The sequence below is a fragment of the Engystomops pustulosus genome, chromosome 11 (genome assembly GCF_040894005.1).
Source record: "Engystomops pustulosus chromosome 11, aEngPut4.maternal, whole genome shotgun sequence".
NCBI lineage: Eukaryota > Metazoa > Chordata > Amphibia > Anura > Leptodactylidae > Engystomops > Engystomops pustulosus.
This window is the reverse complement of record NC_092421.1, coordinates 56,703,984-56,727,639: the sequence shown is the minus strand read 5'-3', so window position 1 is coordinate 56,727,639 and position 23,656 is coordinate 56,703,984. Positions and strand designations below refer to the sequence as shown.

At 44.1% G+C, this 23,656-nt stretch overlaps 1 protein-coding gene across 1 annotated transcript; it reads left to right on the top strand.

Moving 5' to 3' along the window:
* Window positions 1-424: 424 nt before the first annotated feature.
* Window positions 425-23,055, top strand: LOC140105609 (uncharacterized). Its single transcript, XM_072129604.1, has 3 exons — window positions 425-594; window positions 19,936-19,990; window positions 21,190-23,055. The coding sequence occupies exons 1-3, from the start codon at window positions 564-566 to the stop codon at window positions 23,045-23,047; spliced, it is 1,944 nt and encodes a 647-aa protein (XP_071985705.1). The 5' UTR covers window positions 425-563; the 3' UTR covers window positions 23,048-23,055.
* Window positions 23,056-23,656: the final 601 nt, after the last annotated feature.

Below are 23,656 nucleotides of genomic sequence, written 5' to 3'. Positions count from 1 at the left end.
TGCCCAGACGAGAATACCCCTTTAAGCTACAAAATGGCTGTGTCCTTAAGGGTTAAACAGCTTTTATATGTTCCCCTTTCCCCTCCCTTTTTTTCGGTACCCTACCTGAAAACTTTTAAAAATTCAATAAAAACATTGTGAAACAGTAAAACAAATTTTGTAAGACTCTAGCAATGAATCTAGAAGCATTGATGGGTCATGTGATCTTGCTAACAGGTATGGAAAGGTAAGTTAATGAAATCTTTTATGAAAATGTTATGTTTTTTTTTATAAGTGGAAAGGCTTATAGTTGCCAGATCAGCTGTGTGGTTTCTGTGGGAGTTTAGAGAAGTGACACCAAAGTTTTGTCGAAGTTTCCTTAGTTTGGAGCATGTACAGTGTCCATCTGCACATGCTCACAGGCACTTTCAGTTTCTATGCAGCTTGTAAACAGAGCAATCAGGAAGATCTCTGCTCACTTTAACTGTAATCTCAAAGTTTTGGAGAAGTTAAGAAGGACAAGAAGAATGTTCTAGGAGCTTTGGAGGCGACTCTTTCCTGACCTGGGACCTGGTTCACACGTGATGTCAGTCATGGCGTTCCATACATGTGAAGGTAGGTGCTATCTGTATGTGTTATCTCCTGGCTTCTCGCTGTCCTGTGTAACCTGTTTTATGCAGAGTCCTTGACCATGTTTGGAAGGAGATTTATTTGAAGGATTTGCAGTTTTTACCACCTGTTATAGGACTACAGAACATGCTGAGAGTTGTAGTCCTGCAGCAGTGTCCAGATCAGTGATAGAGTCAGCAATGTTGATGAGTGTATAATATGGATGCTTTATATGTAAGTGTATTCATGAGGTACATTTTGGGTTGCCTTAATATGTCTCCATATAACTGTAGAAATATAATATCACCTTCGGAGACTCCCTATGAATAATATATTCTGGATTCTATACAACTGATTTTGTTTCCTCAACGGATTTTGTTTCACTCACTTCCTTTAATGTTAGGAAGCAAAGCCAAGAGAATGAGACTCACGTCAGAATGAGAAGGGAGTGGTCCTGATCATACTATGTTAGGTGACTGCTTTCTTAAAGGGTTGTACAAGGAAATACTAGTCTAATATATAAAGCTGGATGTATGTGTGTGTATGTATGTATGTATGTATGTGTGTGTGTAAGTATGTATGTCCGCTAAAGGAATCCGCACAGTCGCATTCATAATCACCAAATTTTACACAGCCGCTCTCTGTGACTCAGGGAACGTCATAGACTTGGTTTTGAGCCGAAATTTTCACCCCACACACACTTTCCAAAATCCATTTATTAACCCCCATATACATGAGCCATTGCTGCTGTGGCAGTTAGAAGCTGAGCCGTGATTGGCTGCTGTTCTGCCACAGGTCATTAATATGAGCTCTGAGCTTTGATTGGTTACTATAGGCAATGAGTATAAGATGCTTATGTGTGAGGTAAGATGGATAGGGATACAGAGATAGGGGGAGATGTATCAGAAACGTCTGAGGTAAAACTGTTCCAGTTTCCCAAGGAAACCAATAAGAGATCAGCTGTGAGAAAATTAAACTTGAGCTCTGATTGGTTGCCGTGGCCAACTACAACAATCCTGGTCTCAGACAGTCACAGTCAGAGACAGATAAAAACAGAGTCCTAAACAGACACAGATAAACAGAGACAGACACAGACAGTTGGAGACAGAGACAGTCAGAGACAGACAGACACAGACCGAGACATTCAGAGACAAAAACGGTCAGAGACAATCAGAGACAGAGACAATCAGAGACAGACACAGATAGTCAGAGACCGTCAGAGATGGAGACAGTCAGAGACAGAAAAAGTCAGAGGCAGAGTCACTCAGAGACAGAACCGGTCAGAGACAGTCAGAGACAAAGAAAATCATAGAGACAGTTAAGACACTCAGAGACAGTCGGAGAGAGTCAGAGACAAATACAGTCAGTCATAGAAAGAGAAAGAGACAGTCAGACAGATAAAATATTTTTTGTTAACCCATTCTATTTTGTTATAGCTAAGAGCAGTTACAATATAGCTACACCTAGTATTTTATAAAAGAGTATTATACCACTCCCGGTTTTGGTTCACAAAAACTGATGCAGAAACTTGCCCTTAAAGGGAACCTGTCACCAGGCATCCTTTTTGAGCCTTCGCCATATCGCACAGACAGTAAATAGCTTGTCCCCAAACCCTTTTTTTATAAAACAAAGTTATATTAAAGTTTGCCTGGCTCCCTGACAGCTTGTGTCCTGGGTCCCCGGGGTGTGTTCCTCATGGTGCCAAGTACCTCACCCCACCTCCTCTGGAAAATACTCAACATCAGTGAGTATGAAAAGAAAAAAACTCGTCCCTCCCTCCTCCTAGTCACTCCTTGCTGCCTCCTCTTGCAGATACAGGGGGGAAAGACGGCATATCTTTATTGCTACATACGTATTTGCCGCATCCAGTGCAAAAAGGTGCATGGTGACATGTTCCCTTTTAAGGGGTCACTCCTTGTCCGCGCCTCTGCTGTCATCTTTCGCAGATACAGTGGAGCACATCTTTACTGATATCTGCACATGTGCCATATCGAGTAGGGAACCACACTACCACAACGCGCAAGATTTAACATTTAGAATTGTGTCGCAAGACATGCACTCACATACACCGGGAAGAAGAAGGTGAGCTCCGGTGGACCTCAGCGGGGAATCGATGGCTGCCGGAACTCGGGCGTATGATCTTCATGAATCGCGCCGGACTTCATCCTCGTTGGACCGTCCGAATCGGGGGTTGCGACAGGACAAGGTAAGTAAATTTGCCATTCAAGAAAAAGAATTCGATGCAAACAAGGCGGGTGCCGTGCCGACTCCAGTGTGTACTTAGAGATGAGCTGGGATTCTTTTTCATTTCTTGCTTATTTAACAAGTAAATTTGCCCCATTATGATAGATAACCCTCAGTGTCTCTATACCCTAACATAAGAGTAAAGAGAAAAAATACACAATGTCCCAGCGGTCCCACCAACCTACATTCAGTCTTGCCAAATTGAGTATACATTATAATAAGCTATTGTTAGATTGTTAAATTCAGATAAATGTGCACCTCTGTACAGGCAGTTACACATTTGTCAGAACTAGTCTGTACTATGTGCAGTTTGCCTGTGTATAGTGCAGAGTGCGCAAGACTCATGAAAACTGGCGCACGGTCTCCATGAATATGGCGCCCCTTGCACTGCTCAGGAGCTCAGGTCTCACCATTTTTTTTGGTGCACTTTGTTCACGCTGCAGAATTCTGACGCACATCAGTGATAAATGTGGCGCAAACTTCGAGTAAGCAGTAGTTTTTAGGTGCACATTTTTTCTGTCTTGTCGGACAAAAAACTGGTGCAGACGCTTTATAAATACACGTGCAAGCAGTTTCCATGTTCTTTTCAGTGCAAAGTCAGACAGAAAACTGGTGCAAACACTCTAAATCTGGGCCACTGTGATTTGCCAGCTATAAAAAATATATATTTTACAAGGCTCAGTATGGCGACCCCAACAGTCAGATTTATTAAAAACTTGTCTCCGATCCCTCTTAATCCTTACTTCCTGTTGTCTTTCAACACAGGCAGAAGAAGCCTTTGAATGGCTGTATCACAAGCTGTAGCAGTGACCCAACATGGCCAGCGATTACTTATAATAATAATAATAATAATAATCTTTATTTATATAGCGCCATCAAATTCTGTAGCGCTTTACAAATCATAGGGGACATATACAGATATAATATTACATTACAAATAGTCATATGGAACAATAGGAGTGAGGGCCCTGATAAGTTTACCTAAAGAGATGGGCCCCCCACCAAATGTATATAAACAAAGATGGCGGCACCCAGCCACTAGCGGCGCAGCCATCTTTGTTTGCAGCAGATATCCACCGCGAGGGAAGCTGAGTACGACGCGCATCGGGGGTACGCTGGAACGTGAGTATAATTTTATTACTTTACCTAGGACTGTATATATTTATTTTAGGGGGATTGTATATATTTACTATGGGGGACTGTATATAGTTGTTATAGAGGGATTGTATGTAGTTAGTTATTGTAGGGGGACTGTATATAGTTATTAGAGGGGGTGAATATAGTTATCATATGGGGACTGTATGGAGTTATTATAGGGAACTGTATATAGTTATTATAGGGGGTGTATATAGCTATTATGGGTGTCTGTATATAGTTATTATAGGGGGGTGTATATAGTTATTATAGGGAAGGTGTATATAGTTATTATAGGGGGTGTATATAGTTATTATAGGGGGTGTATATAGTTATTATAGGGAGGGGTATATAGTTATTATAGGGAGGGTGTATATAGTTATTATAGGGAGGGTGTATATAGTTATTATAGGGGAGTGTATATAGTTATTATAAGGGGGTGTATACAGTTATTATAAGGGGGTGTATACAGTTATTATAGGGAGGCTGTATATAGTTATTATAGGGAGGCTGTATATAGTTATAGGGAGGCTGTATATAGTTATTATAGGGAGGCTGTATATAGTTATTATAGGGAAGGTGTATATAGTGTAGGAGATTAGCTCCGGGGATCGTCGTCTCCTAAGCAGACGACCAGCACACACAGGGAATTCACACAATGTGAGTAAGGTAAAGACTGGCCTCAGCCAGCTTTATTTGGCAGTACACAAACTCAAAACATAAAAATAATACCTAAGCCTCTCCGGCACTAACTAAACATCGAGGTTCCCTACCTCACCAGGTGCTGGCCTACTGCCAGCCACCCCAAAAACACAGCAACAGTTCACTGCCACCGCTCCACAGGCCTTTGCCGTAGCCTGTCTCTTCCCCAGGGTGGAGCCCAGTGTGAAGTCTGCCCCATGTATTAGTGCAGCCCCTCCAGCTGAAAACTAATTAACTTAATTAGACAGACCCAACTTTTCCAGGTCTGTCTTCTACTCAGCTTTTCATAAGGCAAAATGCACATTTTATGCCCAAAAGCTTCTCTAGTGGCAGACACCCTGCCACATATCCTCCCCCTGTGATCAAGGCCGTAGGCCTGATCAATAAGCTTAATTCTCCCTCCGGGGTCAAAGCTCCTATATTGGGGTCTAATCCCTACGGTTCCTAAAAGCACTGCAGAGACCCTACTATCTACTACATCTTCTATACCTGGAAAATGACAGCTTTTTTCCTTAACTGCAGGAGACACAGACAGCTCAAAATTAGTCCCAGCATCTCTTCCTTCACACAACTGATCATCTTCAATCATGTCTCTATTAACAATGATAGATTTTCTTCTCCTCTTTCTCTTGCCTTTTACTGGAGACTCCACATACCCCTCAGGGCTTGGCATGGTTAGGCCCCATCTCTTCATCACCTTGTGGATGCCGTCACACCGGTTACCATCCACTGAGGCATATGCACTGTGCTTATTCCCCTTAGCATTGCACACGACACGCACGGGTTTGCCCGTTTTCCAGTCTTCAGCTTCGGCACCTTCTTTGGCATTGAAGGGGGCATTACCGTTCAGAACCAGGGCACGATTCACATTGGTGAGCTTCTTGTCACATGTCTGCAAAGCTGTGCGCTTGCTACCTCTGAGGTCACAACCTCCGCTCTCGGTGTAGGTGAAACTCATCTCAACATCAGCATCATCCTCATCACTTCCAGCTAACACTTCGGACTTCGGACCCAAGTCCTGGCATGGACTTTCCACAATGGCAGCCTTAAGCTCTTCATGGCTTGCACTAGGTTCCTGGCTGACCTCTTCCTCGGTCAGTCCTTCATACGCCTTGCTGGCCTTCACCGAGTCTTTCCTGTGTAGGAATTTCGAGGGCTCTGCTGACATTATATCAGACACCGTCTCCTCACATCCACTGCAGTCATCACCCGGTATATCTTCAAGGCACTTCTCACCATCCAGACCATCTTCACTTTCGCTCTTCTCCACAGGTTCAGCAGGCTGAGACAGCTCTTCACCTGTCTTCGGGAGGTAACCATCAACCCATTCTTCGGATTTTCCCAAGACTGTATTCAGGCTACTGGTTATAAGCGATCCCACTTGGGTGGCCATCACGGTTGAGACTACAGACTTAGTCACACCCACACCGCCTTGTCCTGCACCAGCTTCCCAGCCCAATATACCGGACATCGCACCTGTAATAGTGTCTCGGGCACCAGTCACTGTATTTGTCTTCAAAACGGCTTTTCCAGCTGGCTGCTGAAGAAAAGCCAGGTTGGACTCCTGTTTCCCCAAACCTTTGCAAGCAAAGTCATTACTTGTGGCAACCGGTGGCTCCAGAATGCCTATGAGAGGCCTTGATCCAGTCACTGTAACGTCAGTCAAGGGCTTCTCCTCCTTCTCAGCAACATCACGATCACTGCGGATGCATGGGCGACCTTCCCTCACAGAGTTGTAGACTGCACTCACCACACTGCAGGCAGAACTACCAAAGGGCTGGTGCATCACATGTTCCACCACCTTCTGGGGATCTTGGGTCCCCTCATCCGTAGGTGTATGATTAAGAGTGGCGCTTCCACCCTGTTCACACACAATTTCAGTCAGCACGCCATCATGCGTATTCTGCGGTTCATCAGCAGGTGTACAGGGGTCTGGTTTACGCCTGGTCTCCTTCCTAGGACACTTCTGGTGCCACATCACGACAGAACACACCTGGAGGTTGGCATCACCATTTTGGCACTTTCTTTTGTTCCCCGAACACGTACACATGTGAACCTCCCATTCACTTTTCTTTGCAAACACTGTATCACAGAAAGGACAGTACGAGATATCAATCTTCAACTCATGTTTCTGTAATATATGTCTCTTTAGGTCATCTTTTCTTCTATAAGACACGTGACAATTGTAGCATTTATACCAGTTATTCCGCAAACCAGTATTCACATGACGCTTCAGTTTATTGATGCTTCTTCTGGCCTTGTTCACACACGAACTCAGTACATCAATCTCCTCAGAAGCCTCAGGTGTATCAGATGTCTGGTCTCCCCCTGACATTTCCTGAACACTGATGTGAGACTCCTCCACAGGTGACTGACACAGGCTATCCCCACCTCCTGCAGGTTCTGAGCGAGTAGCTGCTTCTCTAGGGCTCTGTTCACACTCACTGTTTGTGTAACTCTGGGCTGAAGGGAAACCACTAACAATCAGGATCTCATTATCTTCACCTGCCCTTGCTATGGCGGTATCCCTATCTGAACTGCCATTAGCTACATTACACCTCTCAGGCTCGCTACCTGTGTCATTACAACTCACAACCTCTAGGGGCACCTCTGAGCTAACTCTCTCAGTATCTAGGGCTGCACCTAGTTCACACTCTGCATAATTCTGAACAGACATTGTAACGCTATCAGATGTTATCGGCATTGCAGAATTGTCACATGTTACAGGTAGTGTCATATAATCACAGTTAACACTATAATCACAGGTTAGAGGCAGATTATGCACAACATTACACTTTTCTGGTTTAACTTCAGAAATTAAGGCATCACAAATATTATCATCATCACATAGTCCATCAGACTTTATCAGTCTCAGTGGCAGAGTCTCCTTCTGTGGGATTAAGACCCCTTGGTCACAGTTCAGACTGCAACCTGTTGAGACTCCACCCACCAACACCTCAGGTCGCTGAGACTTCTCCAGATCGTCCTTTGGGGAGATTGGGACTGTACCCGATGTCAGAGGGGTCTCCCAGGAAAAGCAGCTATTCCCACTACTTGGAATACTTTCCCACAAGTCCCAGAAAAAAGGGAGGTTTTTCCCCAGGATGAACTCCACCTCCAGATCTGCACAAATCTCCAGCTTATGTGTCACAATCGCAATATCACTTTCAAAGTCAATCCAGACAGTCTTACCCTTCCCTGGCTGGTACTTCAGGAACAATAAGATGTCCGGTTTAACTCTGGAGACATCCTGAGAACAGTCCAGTTCCACCGTCAGCGGGATTCCACCCACTATCATCTCACAGGTCTTGACTGGCAACTTCTCTGGTCTCCTGACCAGAGGACAATGAGGTGCACTGACCTCACATGGCACAGCCGCATGCTGTCGCCGTTGGTTGCCCCTAGCAACCACATCTTTGCGCTGCTGCATACACGCTGCAACACGTGGCCACTTGGCCGCAGGACATTCCGCCACACACCGGTTCATCCGTAGACATCTGCAAGGCTGCTCCCGTCGTTTGCCCCCGGCAACGGCACATAGCAACCTCTCCTCAGGAACTGCAGACCGATCACAGACATCTCGAACCATCGGCTGGGATCCGCTCGGCTTGGCAGTTGGGGTCTCCATAACCCGAATGGCTTCTGGCATTCCAAGGTCCTCCCACATCATCTGCCGGCAGCGTCTCTGGAACTCATCCATCGGACCCATGGCGATTACTCCCACAGCAAACAAGCAGTCTCTGTATATCTCTCACACCAAGACAAATCTTCCCGTGACCACAGCGCCTCCAGCAGCAGGAACAACAGTCTCTCACATGAGGGTTACTGGCCCTTTAAATCTCGCTGTGTGTGCTGATTTCCATGCCACAGCATACCGCCACCATATGTAGGAGATTAGCTCCGGGGATCGTCGTCTCCTAAGCAGACGACCAGCACACACAGGGAATTCACACAATGTGAGTAAGGTAAAGACTGGCCTCAGCCAGCTTTATTTGGCAGTACACAAACTCAAAACATAAAAATAATACCTAAGCCTCTCCGGCACTAACTAAACATCGAGGTTCCCTACCTCACCAGGTGCTGGCCTACTGCCAGCCACCCCAAAAACACAGCAACAGTTCACTGCCACCGCTCCACAGGCCTTTGCCGTAGCCTGTCTCTTCCCCAGGGTGGAGCCCAGTGTGAAGTCTGCCCCATGTATTAGTGCAGCCCCTCCAGCTGAAAACTAATTAACTTAATTAGACAGACCCAACTTTTCCAGGTCTGTCTTCTACTCAGCTTTTCATAAGGCAAAATGCACATTTTATGCCCAAAAGCTTCTCTAGTGGCAGACACCCTGCCACAATAGTTATTATAGGGAAGGTGTATATAGTTATTATAGGGGGTGTATATAGTTATTATAGGGAGGGGGTATATAGTTATTATAGGGAGGGTGTATATAGTTATTGTAGGGGGTGTATATAGTTATTATAGGGGGTGTATAGTTATTATAGGGGACTATATAGTTATAGGGGGTGTATAGTTATTATAGGCAGACTGTATATAGTTATTGTATATATTGTATATATATACTGTATATAGTTATTATAGGGAGGATGTAAATAGTTATTTTAGGGGGCTGTATAGAGTGATTGCTGGGGGAGCTGTATACAGTGATTTCTGGGGGAGCTGTATATAGTGATTGCTGGGGGAGCTGTATATAGTGATTGCTGGGGGAGCTGTATGTAGTGATTGCTGGGGGAGCTGTATACAGTGATTGCAGGGGGTGTTTTAAATAGTGATTGCTGGGGGAGCTGTATATAGTGATTGCTGGGGGGCAGTATATAGTGATTGTTGGGGGAGCTGTATACTGTGGTTGCTGGGGGCATTATATAGTGATTGCTGGGAGAGCTGTATATAGTGATTGCTGGGGGATCTGTATAAAGTGATTGCTGGGGGAGCTGTATAAAGTGATTGCAGGGGGAGCAGTATATAGTGATTGCTGGCGGAGCTGTATAAGTTATTGCTGGGGGAGCTGTATACAGTGATTGCTGGGGGAGCTGTATATAGTGATTGCTGGGGGGCTGTATACAGTGATTGCTGGGGGAGCTGCATATAGTGATTGCTGGGGGAGCTGCATATAGTGATTGCTGGGGGAGCTGTATATAGTGATTGCTGGGGACGATGTATTTAGTGATTAATGGGGGAGCTGTATACAGTGATTGCTGGGGGCAGTATATAGTGATTGTAGGGGGAGCAGTATATAGTGATTGTTGGGGGAGCAGTATATAGTGATTGTTGGGGGAGCTGTATATAGTGATTGCTAGGGGAGCTGTATATAGTGATTGCTGGGGGAGCTGTATAAAGTGATTGCTGGTGGAGCTGTATACAGTAATTGCTGGTGGGGCTGTTTATAAGTATTGCTGGTGGAGCTGTATATAGTGATTGCTGGTGGAGCTGTATATAGTGATTGCTGGGGGAGCTGTATACAGTGATTGCTGGTGGGGCTGTTTATAAGTATTGCTGGTGGAGCTGTATATCGTGATTGCTGGTGGAGCTGTATATAGTGATTGCTGGGGGAGCTGTATACAGTTATTGCTGGGGGAGCTGTATAAGTTATTGCTGGGGGAGCTGTATACAGTGATTGCTGGGGGAGCTGTATATAGTGATTGCTGGGGGGCTGTATACAGTGATTGCTGGGGGAGCTGTATATAGTGATTGCTGGGGGAGCTGCATATAGTGATTGCTGGGGGAGCTGTATATCGTGATTGCTGGGGACGATGTATTTAGTGATTAATGGGGGAGCTGTATACAGTGATTGCTGGTGGAGCTGTATATAGTGATTGCTGGGGGAGCTGTATACAGTTATTGCTGGCGGAGCTGTATAAGTTATTGCTGGGGGAGCTGTATACAGTGATTGCTGGGGGAGCTGTATATAGTTATTGCTGGGGGGCTGTATACAGTGATTGCTGGGGGAGCTGTATATAGTGATTGCTGGGGGAGCTGCATATAGTGATTGCTGGGGGAGCTGTATATAGTGATTGCTGGGGACGATGTATTTAGTGATTAATGGGGGAGCTGTATACAGTGATTGCTGGGGGCAGTATATATTGATTGTAGGGGGAGCAGTATATAGTGATTGTTGGGGGAGCTGTATATAGTGATTGCTGGGGGAGCTGTATATAGTGATTGCTGGGGGAGCTGTATAAAGTGATTGCTGGTGGAGCTGTATACAGTAATTGCTGGTGGGGCTGTTTATAAGTATTGCTGGTGGAGCTGTATATAGTGATTGCTGGTGGAGCTGTATATAGTGATTGCTGGGGGAGCTGTATACAGTGATTGCTGGTGGGGCTGTTTATAAGTATTGCTGGTGGAGCTGTATATCGTGATTGCTGGTGGAGCTGTATATAGTGATTGCTGGGGGAGCTGTATACAGTTATTGCTGGGGGAGCTGTATACAGTGATTGCTGGTGGAGCTGTATACAGTGATTGCTGGGAGAGCTGTATACAGTGATTGCTGGGAGAGCTGTATACAGTGATTGCTGGGGGAGCTGTATATAGTGATTGCTGGGGGAGTTGTATATAATGATTGCTGGTGGAGCTGTATATAGTGATTGCTGGGTGAGCTGTATACAGTGATTGCTGGGGAGGTTTATATAGTGATTGCTGGGGGCAGTATATAGTGATTGCTGGGGGGCAGTATATAGTGATTGTTGGGGGAGCTGTATACAGTGGTTGCTGGGGGCAGTATACAGTGATTGCTGGGGGATCTGTATATAGTGATTGCTGGGGGATCTGTATATAGTGATTGCTGGGGGAGCTGTATACAGTGATTGCTGGTGGAGCTGTATATAGTGATTGCTGGTGGAGCTGTATATAGTGATTGCTGGGGGAGCTGTATACAGTTATTGCTGGGGGAGCTGTATACAGTGATTGCTGGTGGAGCTGTATACAGTGATTGCTGGTGGAGCTGTATACAGTGATTGCTGGTGGAGCTGTATACAGTGATTGCTGAGGACGCTGTATTTAGTGATTAATGGGGGAGCTGTATACAGTGATTGCTGGGGGAGCTGTATACAGTGATTGCTGGGGGAGCAGTATATAGTGATTGCTGGGGGAGCTGTATATAGTGATTGCTGGGGGGCTGTATACAGTGATTGCTGGGGGGGGCTGTATATAGTGATTGCTGGGGGAGCTGTATATAGTGATTGCTGGGGGAGCTGTATATAGTGATTGCTGGGGGAGCTGTATACAGTTATTGCTGGCGGAGCTGTATAAGTTATTGCTGGGGGAGCTGTATACAGTGATTGCTGGGGGAGCTGTATATAGTGATTGCTGGGGGGCTGTATACAGTGATTGCTGGGGGAGCTGTATATAGTGATTGCTGGGGGAGCTGCATATAGTGATTGCTGGGGGAGCTGTATATAGTGATTGCTGGGGACGATGTATTTAGTGATTAATGGGGGAGCTGTATACAGTGATTGCTGGGGGCAGTATATATTGATTGTAGGGGGAGCAGTATATAGTGATTGTTGGGGGAGCAGTATATAGTGATTGTTGGGGGAGCTGTATATAGTGATTGCTGGGGGAGCTGTATATAGTGATTGCTGGGGGAGCTGTATAAAGTGATTGCTGGTGGAGCTGTATACAGTAATTGCTGGTGGGGCTGTTTATAAGTATTGCTGGTGGAGCTGTATATAGTGATTGCTGGTGGAGCTGTATATAGTGATTGCTGGGGGAGCTGTATACAGTGATTGCTGGTGGGGCTGTTTATAAGTATTGCTGGTGGAGCTGTATATCGTGATTGCTGGTGGAGCTGTATATAGTGATTGCTGGGGGAGCTGTATACAGTTATTGCTGGGGGAGCTGTATACAGTGATTGCTGGTGGAGCTGTATACAGTGATTGCTGGGAGAGCTGTATACAGTGATTGCTGGGAGAGCTGTACACAGTGATTGCTGGGGGAGCTGTATATAGTGATTGCTGGGGGAGTTGTATATAATGATTGCTGGTGGAGCTGTATATAGTGATTGCTGGGGAGCTGTATATAGTGATTGCTGGGGGAGCTGTATACAGTGATTGCTGGGGGAGCTTTATATAGTGATTGCTGGGTGAGCTGTATACAGTGATTGCTGGGGAGGTGTATATAGTGATTGCTGGGGGCAGTATATAGTGATTGCTGGGGGGCAGTATATAGTGATTGTTGGGGGAGCTGTATACAGTGGTTGCTGGGGGCAGTATACAGTGATAGATGGGGGATCTGTATATAGTGATTGCTGGGGGATCTGTATATAGTGATTGCTGGGGGAGCTGTATACAGTGATTGCTGGTGGGGCTGTTTATAAGTATTGCTGGTGGAGTTGTATATAGTGATTGCTGGTGGAGCTGTATATAGTGATTGCTGGGGGAGCTGTATACAGTTATTGCTGGGGGAGCTGTATACAGTGATTGCTGGTGGAGCTGTATACAGTGATTGCTGGTGGAGCTGTATACAGTGATTGCTGGTGGAGCTGTATACAGTGATTGCTGGTGGAGCTGTATACAGTGATTGCTGGGGGAGCTGTATATAGTGATTGTTGGGGGAGCTGTATATAGTGATTGCTGTGGGAGCTGTATACAGTGATTGCTGGGAGAGCTGTATACAGTGATTGCTGGGAGAGCTGTATATAGTGATTGCTGGGAGAGCTGTATATAGTGATTGCTGGGTAAGCTGTATATAGTGATTTCTGGGGGAGTTGTATGTAATGATTGCTGGTGGAGCTGTATATAGTGATTGCTGTGGAGCTGTATATAGTGATTGCTGGGGGAGCTGTATACAGTGATTGCTGGGGAGCTGTATATAGTGATTGCTGGGGGCAGTATATAGTGATTGCTGGGGGGCAGTATATAGTGATTGTTGGGGGAGCTGTATACAGTGGTTGCTGGGGGCAGTATACAGTGATTGATGGGGGATCTGTATATAGTGATTGCTGGGGGATCTGTATATAGTGATTGCTGGTGGGGCTGTTTATAAGTATTGCTGGTGGAGCTGTATATAGTGATTGCTGGCGGAGCTATATATAGTGATTGCTGGGGGAGCTGTATACAGTTATTGCTGGGGGAGCTGTATACAGTTATTGCTGGGGGAGCTGTATACAGTGATGTATGGGGGAGCTGTATATAGTGATTGCTGGGGGAGCTGTATATAGTGATTGCTGGGGGAGCTGTATACAGTGATTGCTGGGGGAGCTGTATATAGTGATTGCTGGGGGAGCTGTATACAGTGATGTATGGGGGAGCTGTATATAGTGATTGCTGGGGGAGTTGTATGTAATGATTGCTGGTGGAGCTGTATACAGTGATTGCTGGGAGAGCTGTATACAGTGATTGCTGGGAGAGCTGTATATAGTGATTGCTGGGGGAGTTGTATATAATGATTGCTGGTGGAGCTGTATATAGTGATTGCTGGGGAGCTGTATATAGTGATTGCTGGGGGAGCTGTATACAGTGATTGCTGGGGGAGCTTTATATAGTGATTGCTGGGTGAGCTGTATATTCTGATTGCTGGGGAGGTGTATATAGTGATTGCTGGGGGCAGTATATAGTGATTGCTGGGGGGCAGTATATAGTGATTGTTGGGGGAGCTGTATACAGTGGTTGCTGGGGGCAGTATACAGTGATTGATGGGGGATCTGTATATAGTGATTGCTGGGGGATCTGTATATAGTGATTGCTGGGGGGCAGTATATAGTGATTGCTGGGGGGGCAGTATATAGTGATTGTTGTGGGAGCTGTATACAGTGGTTGCTGGGGGCAGTATACAATGATTGCTGGGGGAGCTGTATATAGTGATTGCTGGGGGAGCTGTATACAGTGATTGCTTGGGGAGCTTTATATAGTGATTGCTGGGGGAGCTGTATATAGAGATTGCTGGGGAGCTGTATATAGTGATTGCTGGGGAGGTGTATATAGTGATTGCTGGGGGGTAGTATATAGTGATTTCTGGGGGGCAGTATATAGTGATATAGTGATTGTTGGGGAGCTGTATACAGTGGTTGCTGGGAGCAGTATACAGTGATTGATGGGGGACAGTATATAGTGATTTCTGGGGGGCAGTATATAGTGATTGTTGGGGGAGCTCTATACAGTGGTTACTGGGAGCAGTATACAGTGATTGATGGGGGACAGTATACAGTGATTGCTGGGGGAGCTGTATATAATGATTGCTGGGGGAGCAGTATACAGTGATTGCTGGGGGAGCAGTATACAGTGATTGCTGGCGGAGCTGTATATAGTGATTGCTGGGGGAGCAGTATACAGTGATTGCTGGGGGAGCTGTATATAGTTATTGCTGGGGGAGCTGTATACAGTGATTGCTGAGGACGCTGTATTTAGTGATTAATGGGGGAGCTGTATACAGTGATTGCTGGGGGAGCTGTATACAGTGATTGCTGGGGGAGCAGTATATAGTGATTGCTGGGGGAGCTGTATATAGTGATTGCTGGGGGGCTGTATACAGTGATTGCTGGGGGGAGCTGTGTATAGTGATTGCTGGCGGGCTGTATACAGTGATTGCTGGGGGGAGCTGTGTATAGTGATTGCTGGGGGAGCTGTATATAGTGATTACTGGGGGAGCTGTATACAGTGATTGCTGGGGGAGCTGTATATAGTGATTGCTGGGGGAGCTGTATACAGTGATTGCTGGGGGGCAGTATATAGTGAATGCTGGGGGAGCTGTATACAGTGATTGCTGGGGGGCAGTATATAGTGATTGGTGGGGGAGCTGTATATAGTGATTGCTGGGGGAGCTGTATATAGTGAATACTGGGGACTGGTATGTAGCGATTGCTGTTCCCTGTCTAGACTACATTCAATGGGGGCCCCCACCATATTTTGCGCCCAGGGGCCCCCACCAACCTTAATCTGGCCCTGGTCTGAGATTCTGTGGAAGGGCGTTCCAGAGAATTGAAACGACTAGGGAGAAGTCCTGGAGACGTGCATGAGAGGTTCGAATTAAGGAAGAGATTAATCTAATATCACTGGCAGATCGAAGAGCACGGGAAGGGCGATAGACTGAGATGAGAGAAGAGAGATAGGGAGGTTCAGCATTATTCAGAGCTTTGTGGATGAGGGTTATTATTTTAAAGTGAATACAGAAGGAGACAGGTAGCCAGTGGCACAAACTGGAGGCATCCGTGTAGCGTTTGGCCTGAAAGACGAGTCTGGCAGCTGCATTAAGAATAGATTGTAGAGGAGAGAATTTAGTCAGTGGAAGACCGATAAGTAGGGAGTTACAGTAGTCTAGTCGAGAGTGAATAAGTGCAACAATTAGCATTTTAGAAGTTTCAATTGTTAGAAATGGTAGGATTCTGGATCGGAGATGCAAGCGGCAAGAGCGAGCAAGAGATTGCATATATGGTCAAAAGGAGAGGTCAGAGTCCAGCACAACCCCAAGACAGCGGGCCTGCTGCCTCGGTGCTATAGTGATCCCACAGACCGAGATGGAGAGGTCAGGGGTGGTTTGGTTAGTAGATGGTGGAAAGATAAGAAGTTCAGTCTTAGAAAGATTAAGTTTCAGGAAGAGAGAGGACATGATGTTAGAGACAGCAGAGAGACATTCACTAGTGTTCTGGAATAAGGTAGGGGTGATGTTACGTGCAGAAGTATATGGCTGGGTGTCATCAGCATAAAGATGATACTGGAAACCAAACCTGCTGATAGTTTGTCCGATGGGGGCAGTATAGAGAGAGAAGAGAAGAGGACCTAGGACTGAGCCCCGAGAAACCCTGACACTGAGAGGAAGTTGAGAAGAGAAAGATAAAGAAAAGGAGACACTGAAAGTGCGATCAGAGAGATAGGAAGAAAACCAAGAGAGTGCAGTGTCCTTTAGGCCAATGGAGTGAAGCATCCTGAGGAGGAGCTGGTGGTCCACAGTATCGAACGCTGCCGATAGGTCCAGGAGAATGAGGAGAGAATAGTCACCTTTGGATTTTGCAGTGAGGAGATCATTGGAGACTTTAGAAAGAGCAGTTTCAGTGGAATACATAGAGCGGAAGCCAGATTGCATGGGGTCAAGGAGGGAGTTAGCTGAGAGATAGCGGGTTAGTCGAGAATAGACCAAGCGTTCCAGGAGCTTGGAGATGAAAGGGAGGTTAGAAACTGGTCGGTAGTTAGTAGCATTGGATGGGTCCAGTGAAGATTTCTTTAGTAGAGGGGTAACAACAGCATGCTTGAATGAAGAGGGAACGACACCAGAAGAGAGAGAGAGATTGAAGATTTTAGTGAGGTGAGAAGTGACTGCTGGGGAGAGAGACTGTACCAGATGTGAGGGGATGGGGTCACTGATGCAGATAGTGGGGCGAGCAGTGGAAAGGAGCCTGGACACTTCTTCCTCTGTGACCGGCTCAAAGGAACAGAGTAAACAAGATAAGGTACCAGAAGGAAGGAGATTAGTGGGGTGAGAGGATTGAGCAACTATTTCCTGACGAATGCAGTCAATTTTGTCCTTAAAGCAGGCAGCCAGATCTTCAGCCTCAAGGTCTGTGGCAGGTGGCTGCACATTTGGTGTTAGTAAGGAGTGAAGAGTATCAAAGAGCCTTTTGGGGTTGTTAGAGAGAGAGGATACGAGATTAGTAAAATAGACCTGTTTAGCAAGGTGGAGGGCAGAGTTATAAGTTTTTAGCATAAATTTGAAGTGTAGAAAGTCTGCAGATGTGCACCATTTTCTCCACAGACGTTCAGCAATCCTGGAGTACTGCTGAAGAATACGAGTTGGTTCGGTGTGCCAAGGTTGCCTACATCTGTGTTGAAAATTTTGGATAGTGAGTGGTGCCATCTCATCTAGGGCGCTTCTGACAGTGTGATTATAGTGGTTAGTAGCCAGGTTTGGACAGGTGAAAGAGGAGCTGGGGGACAGTGCAGACTGTAAGTTTTCTGTGAGTTGATGAGTATCTATTGCACCTGGGTTCCGGTATGAATGATGGGTGAAAGGATTCTGAGAAGGTGAAGGATTATTGAAAGTAAAAAAAGGAGGTTATGGTCTGAAAGAGGAAAGGAAGAATTGGTAAAATTAGATATTGAAGATGGTCGGGAGAAGACCAAATCGAGGATGTTTCCCTCACTATGAGTGGGGGAATCGCAGAGTTGTGAGAGACCTAGAGTCGTTAATGCTAAGAGCTGAGAGGCAGTAGGGGAAATGGGAGTATTAACAGGGATGTTGAAGTCTCCCAATGATAAAAGGAATGTCACAGGATAAAAAGTGAGAGAGCCAAGAGGCAAAGTGGTCAAGGAACTGATAGGGTGAGCCAGGAGGACGGTATAATACAACCACACGAAGAGAGAATGGGCGGAAAAGTCTAAGGGTGTGGACCTCAAAAGATGGGAAAGTAAGAGATGGTAGAGGAGGAATGACCTGGAAGGTGCATTGTGGAGAGAGGAGTATGCCTACCTCTCCTCCCTGCCGATTCTCAGGTCTGGAACAGTGTGAAAAGTGTAAACCGCCATAAGACAATGCCGCAATGGAGGCAGAGTCATCCTGCTGGATCCATGTTTCCGTAATGGCAAGCCTGTCAAAAGACTTAGAAAGAAAGAGGTCATGAACTGATTCTAGTTTATTACACACAGAATGGGCGTTCCATAGGGCACATTTAAAAGGGGTTACTGATGGAGGAGGAGAAGAGGGGATACACTGAATCTTTATAAGGTTAGCAGGGTTTCTGTGTGAAGTGTTAAAATAAGCAGAGTGTGGGCTTGGGTTAGGAGAGATGTCCCCTGCAGCAAGCAGAAGGAGAAAGAGAAGAGACAAAATATGCTTTAGAGATTTATAAGAAGTTATTTCTTGCTTCACAGCAGAAGACTGTGATAAGTTAGTCTGGTTACATAACGTATAGAGTGTGTGAGTGGTATAGAAAGGCGAGTGAAGAAGTGAGGCATTGATACGGATAGTTGTTACTGGTGGAATAGATGAACGGTAGGCAAGTAAAACAAGCATAGCAATCAGAGCGAGAATGGAAAACATTTTTAGACAAACATAATTGTTAATTTTTCCCTGCCATTTCCTGCCCTGTCTAACTGCAATGTCAAACTGCACCATACTTGTCAGAATATTACTATACTTAGCAGAATATTATGCTAAGCAAACCAAGAATGCAAGCATCTAAGAATGCAAGCACCCTAAACTACAACTAAATTTATACCCAGAGAAGACAAGAGACCAGGCCCTAATTTAGCTTGTAAAACAATTAATCTAGGAGACTTAACACATGTGGATCAAGTTCTGAACAGAGAAAAAAAAACTCATTGAGGGGCATAGATGGGACATTAAATCAGATAGGACAGAAAAGGGTCAAATGTTACAGAAAGAAACAGACACATGCAATACCAGGGCAATTAATAGCTGTATACCATTGCAAAAAGTGAGACTGGATTCAAAGACACAGTAGATGGGTGAAAAATGGATTCCTTCTCTTGGAATTTCCATTTTGCTTGGAATTATCAGGATGTAACGACCAGCAGGGGCCCAGGCAGTGCCAGGTCCAGACTGCGTTCTGTCTATATGGGTATTACAGATGTTTTTCAGGAAACAAAATGAGTTGCAAGCAGGGAATTCTGTTAAAAATAGGAGTGCTATACACCTCTACTTCATACTACCTAGGAACAAAAACAGGTTTGTTGTTTTGTTGCATCAGCACCTATACCCTTCTGTGCCTCCACATGGCTTACACTTCTCTTGTTGCTAAGGGCTCTCTGTAACGTCATACCAATCGTCTATGGTATGAATATACTAAATTGCCCCTGTAATCCTTATGGATTGTTTGCTGACACTAAATTGTCCTCCTGGTGTCCCATCTGACCTAATATTTTTATAGTTATTTACATAATTTGCAAACAGTCCAGCATTAGCTTTTTTGTGGTTGATGGAATTGGAAACAGAGACTTCAGCACAGACTGTGACCCAGGAGAGCTGACGATGGAATTCATCAGCTTGTTTTTGTCTGGTGCTCTCTTTGTATTGTAATGTCTGGCTGCTCAGCTAAAACCTCAGTTTGTTCAGGAAGCCAAGTGAAATACTTAATGTTATCTGTAATGGGATGTGAATGGTCATCCTATACCTTTCACTGTAAGACACTTTTCAATTACAATCTTGTAAGCCATCTTGTAGGAAGTGTCAGAGACGTTCAAATTTTATGGCATTTTGTGTATGTATTTGTTAGTGTGGATACCTTTAGTAGGACTGTCTTTAGAGTATTATAGAGAATGTTATTCCATTAATGTTATTTAATTAACATAAAAATTGATTTTATTCCTGAAGATCTACCCAGTGAGACAATCACAAGATCTGTGAAGCAGATGACGTCTACAGCCAGGTGAGACCATTATTATACAGCATATGTGAAGCAATAATCATTTTATCGACCCCTTGATACTCCCATTCCAGGACTGATCAGGTCCCCACTAGTAGGTGGTCTCCATTTGATATACAGGTCCCCTCAACCAATCAATGTATGAGGTGACTTACTACTGCAGCCAGATTGATTGGCTGTGTGATCATTTCCTGTACGTTGAGAATGAACAGAAAGTAGTAGGAATTCAGCCCATGACCATGGTATTGTTGGATTGGTAATGTTGGGTGTTCAATGACTCTTTAAAGGCGCATAACTCAAGGGAGTGCAGAGAGCGCAGTCATGTATAGGCGCTGAAGCTGTGGGCTCCTATAAGTGTCTCTTCTCTATATGAAGAGGTCAGTACTGTAAACACTACATTTGGGTGCCTTGTACAAATTTTGTATTAGACATTTCCATTTACACTTCTGCTCAATCTTCATAGTTTTTAACTGATTCTAAGTCCTGTCGGTTCTTTTCCTAGTTTGAAGGTCAACAGTGATTGAAGGGAGGTGGGAGACATTGTAAATGTTCCACCTCTATGTCCTTTCATCCTTACACTGGAGCAACTACAAACCAGGTTCAAAATTCCACTTAACATTCATCAACTGGTTCTATTACTTTAGGTGATATGATGGTGAAAAGTTAAAACTGGTATTTTGATTTCATAGTGTTAGAAGATTTTTTATGCATAATTACGTTAGATCACACACAACTTGAGCTCTTTATAGAATGTCCAGATTAAGCATATAGCACCAGAGGTCACACATGTCTAGTAGCTTAATCCCTCCATTGCGATCAATTTGAATATATGGGTTCAGTGTTTTATATTTTTGTTTACGCAGTGGCGTAACATGAAGCTTTGGGGCCCCAGTGCAAAATGTTTGCCAGGCCCTCAATTATACTGTATTGTTTATAGTAATAGCCTTCTCATATAGGAAAGTAGACCATATGGGCGCCGTAGGTCTCTTGGGCCCAGTTGCTACCACTCTGTCTGCAATCCTCAAGTTATGCCACTGTGTTTACACCAGTCAACAACAGTCAGCAGCCTTGGTTATTCACTGTTCAAGGAGGACCAGTATTGTTCCATACTAAAAAAGAAAGTTTTATTTGCCTGGTCTAAAGACTTGATATGTGTTTATTAACATTTTACTATATTAATAGAAATACTTTTGCATTTCCAGGATTGAATCACCAAATAACAATATCCACAACCATGAATGCAGCCAAATTTTTCATCAGGACTTGGAGGCCCATGAATCAATATCAGAGACTGATATTGACAACACTGCTGAACTTTTGCCATCTGGAAAGATACAAAGTCACCTTAAGGGCATAAAAACGGCAGTCAGTGAGACATGTTTGGTTTTGAATCCAAAAGTCAATGTTGACTTAGCTGAAAACAAGCTAAGTTGTTCACCACTTAAATATTCTCACGGGGAACACTTTTCTCAAGCCATCAGTCCAGAATCAACACACAAGTTGGTTCGGCCAAGTTTGGAAGGTTTACTGGACATGCGTAAAGCAGACTCTCAAGATAAAGTCACCATTGATCTCTACAGTGATGGAACGTATGAAGAAAGTATGGAAACTTCAGAGACCTTTCAAAATCTTAAGAGAAAATCAGATGATAACGATGATGAAGATCTTTACACTGATTCATCTCTCTACAATGCTAAACACAAAAGCAGAGGAGTCCAGAAACAAACTGGAGTTATTGGAATTTCACTGTACAAAAAAGTATGGAATGTAGATTGGATTAAATTAGAATCTGGGAACCACTACCAGATGGGATCTACTGAAAGAAATCATGGAAAGACTGATGAAGAAACCGTGATGTTCAAAAATACAGAAAATGGACAACATGCAACTAGTTCCCAAAAGTTTCAAAGTGCTTTCACATTATATGAAAGTGATGTGTGGGATGACATAGAAGGGAAAAGCAAAATACAAGACAATATGACAAGAGATAATAATATTACTGTAAAAGATGATAATTGCTATGAAGAGTTAACACAAAAGGACGACTTAGAGTGTAAGAAAATAAATTGTGAAGGAGAAGCAGTGAACAATGAAACACAAAAGGAAGAAGTTTACAGTAAAATAGTTAACAACAATCAGAAATTAGAAATCAATGCAAAATTTGAGGAGAGCACAAGTTCCATAGAAAAAGATTCCATTTGTGGTATTACAAGTATGTGCTTTCTCAATGTCAGCAGAGTTCCTTCAGCCCAATTTACATTCATTTCTAAAGTTAGCAGCAATGACAGTAGGGACAAAGCTCCACAAAGTGTTTCCAAAGAACCTTATGATGGGGAAAACCAAACATCTACTCAACCCAACTTAGCAATTTTGTCTTCACAAGAAGATAAGGCATTGTCTTTAAAAAAAGACACAGCATATAAACCTCAAATTTGCACAAAGAAGGAAGATGACAGCTTAGAACATGGTGGTGACAACAACAGTGCTAGAAAAAAGAAAGACTCAATTGAAATCCAAAACTGTAGAGAAAATTTAGCCATGTATCTTGAAAACGTAGATGCTACACAGTCAACACCTGAACTAAAAGAACTAATAACTTGTCATTCAGATGAAGTTGATGGCATTTCTCCAGAACTAACGTCTACTGATTTTGGGACTGTCAATAGTGGAATCACAGTGGACAGATGTAGCAAGAGTATAAAAAACTACTGTGCCGGCACAACGCAAGTGAATTTGACTGATGAGTATCATGTTAAATATGAACCCACAGACAGATACCAGGTACCTTATTTTGAAGTCTGTGACCCTCGTGACCAGGGCTCCTCAAATAAGAAAAAGCATGCTAGGGGAAATGAGAATGCAATTATAGAAGGGGGCAATAAATTATTGCATATACATGACCAAAACATGGATAAACACTCCCCTGAAAATACTCCCAACAGGATACTGACAACCAAGTCAAGCAAAAACAACAAGGATATTGGTTCAGGTCTTAAAATAATGACTAATGAAACACAAATCACAAACAGGTATCCACCAGATCTTCTGAGCCATCAATAGAGGCTTCTAAGCTGCCCAACAATTCCGCATATAATTTAACTAATTCAAAGAATCTTTTAACAAGTGTCATACCATATTCATCACACCCAGTCGAAACTTTTGCATCAGGCCATTCCTGTGAAGACACAGCTATGTTTTCTACCTTTCCCAACCTGAAAAAAAATACTTTTCCTGAATGCACAAATTTTACTTCTCTTGACTCTCATGATCACAATCAAACCACCCTCCAAAATTCAATATATCAGTCAAACAGCAATTCATCTGGTTTATCCTGTGGGTCTAAAATTACTTTGCACAATTCACCTAGCGAATTTACAGCCACCATTTCATCTGATTCTTCCTTCCTGTGTTCAAATGCCTCTTCAGATGTATCTGATCTATGCAATGAAACCACAAAGGATTCTTTTAACCAGGAAACAAATAATTCTCCATCTGAGGAGAGTTCAACCATTATTTTAGATTCAACATCTTTTAGTTCGTCTTACCACGTCAAGAACAGCCTACTTGATTCCTCTATGATATGCACAAAGACCTCTTCCGATCCTTTGGAGCAATGCAAACCTACCACTTCAGATTCACCTTATAGAGGAAAAAATAATTCTCTAGATA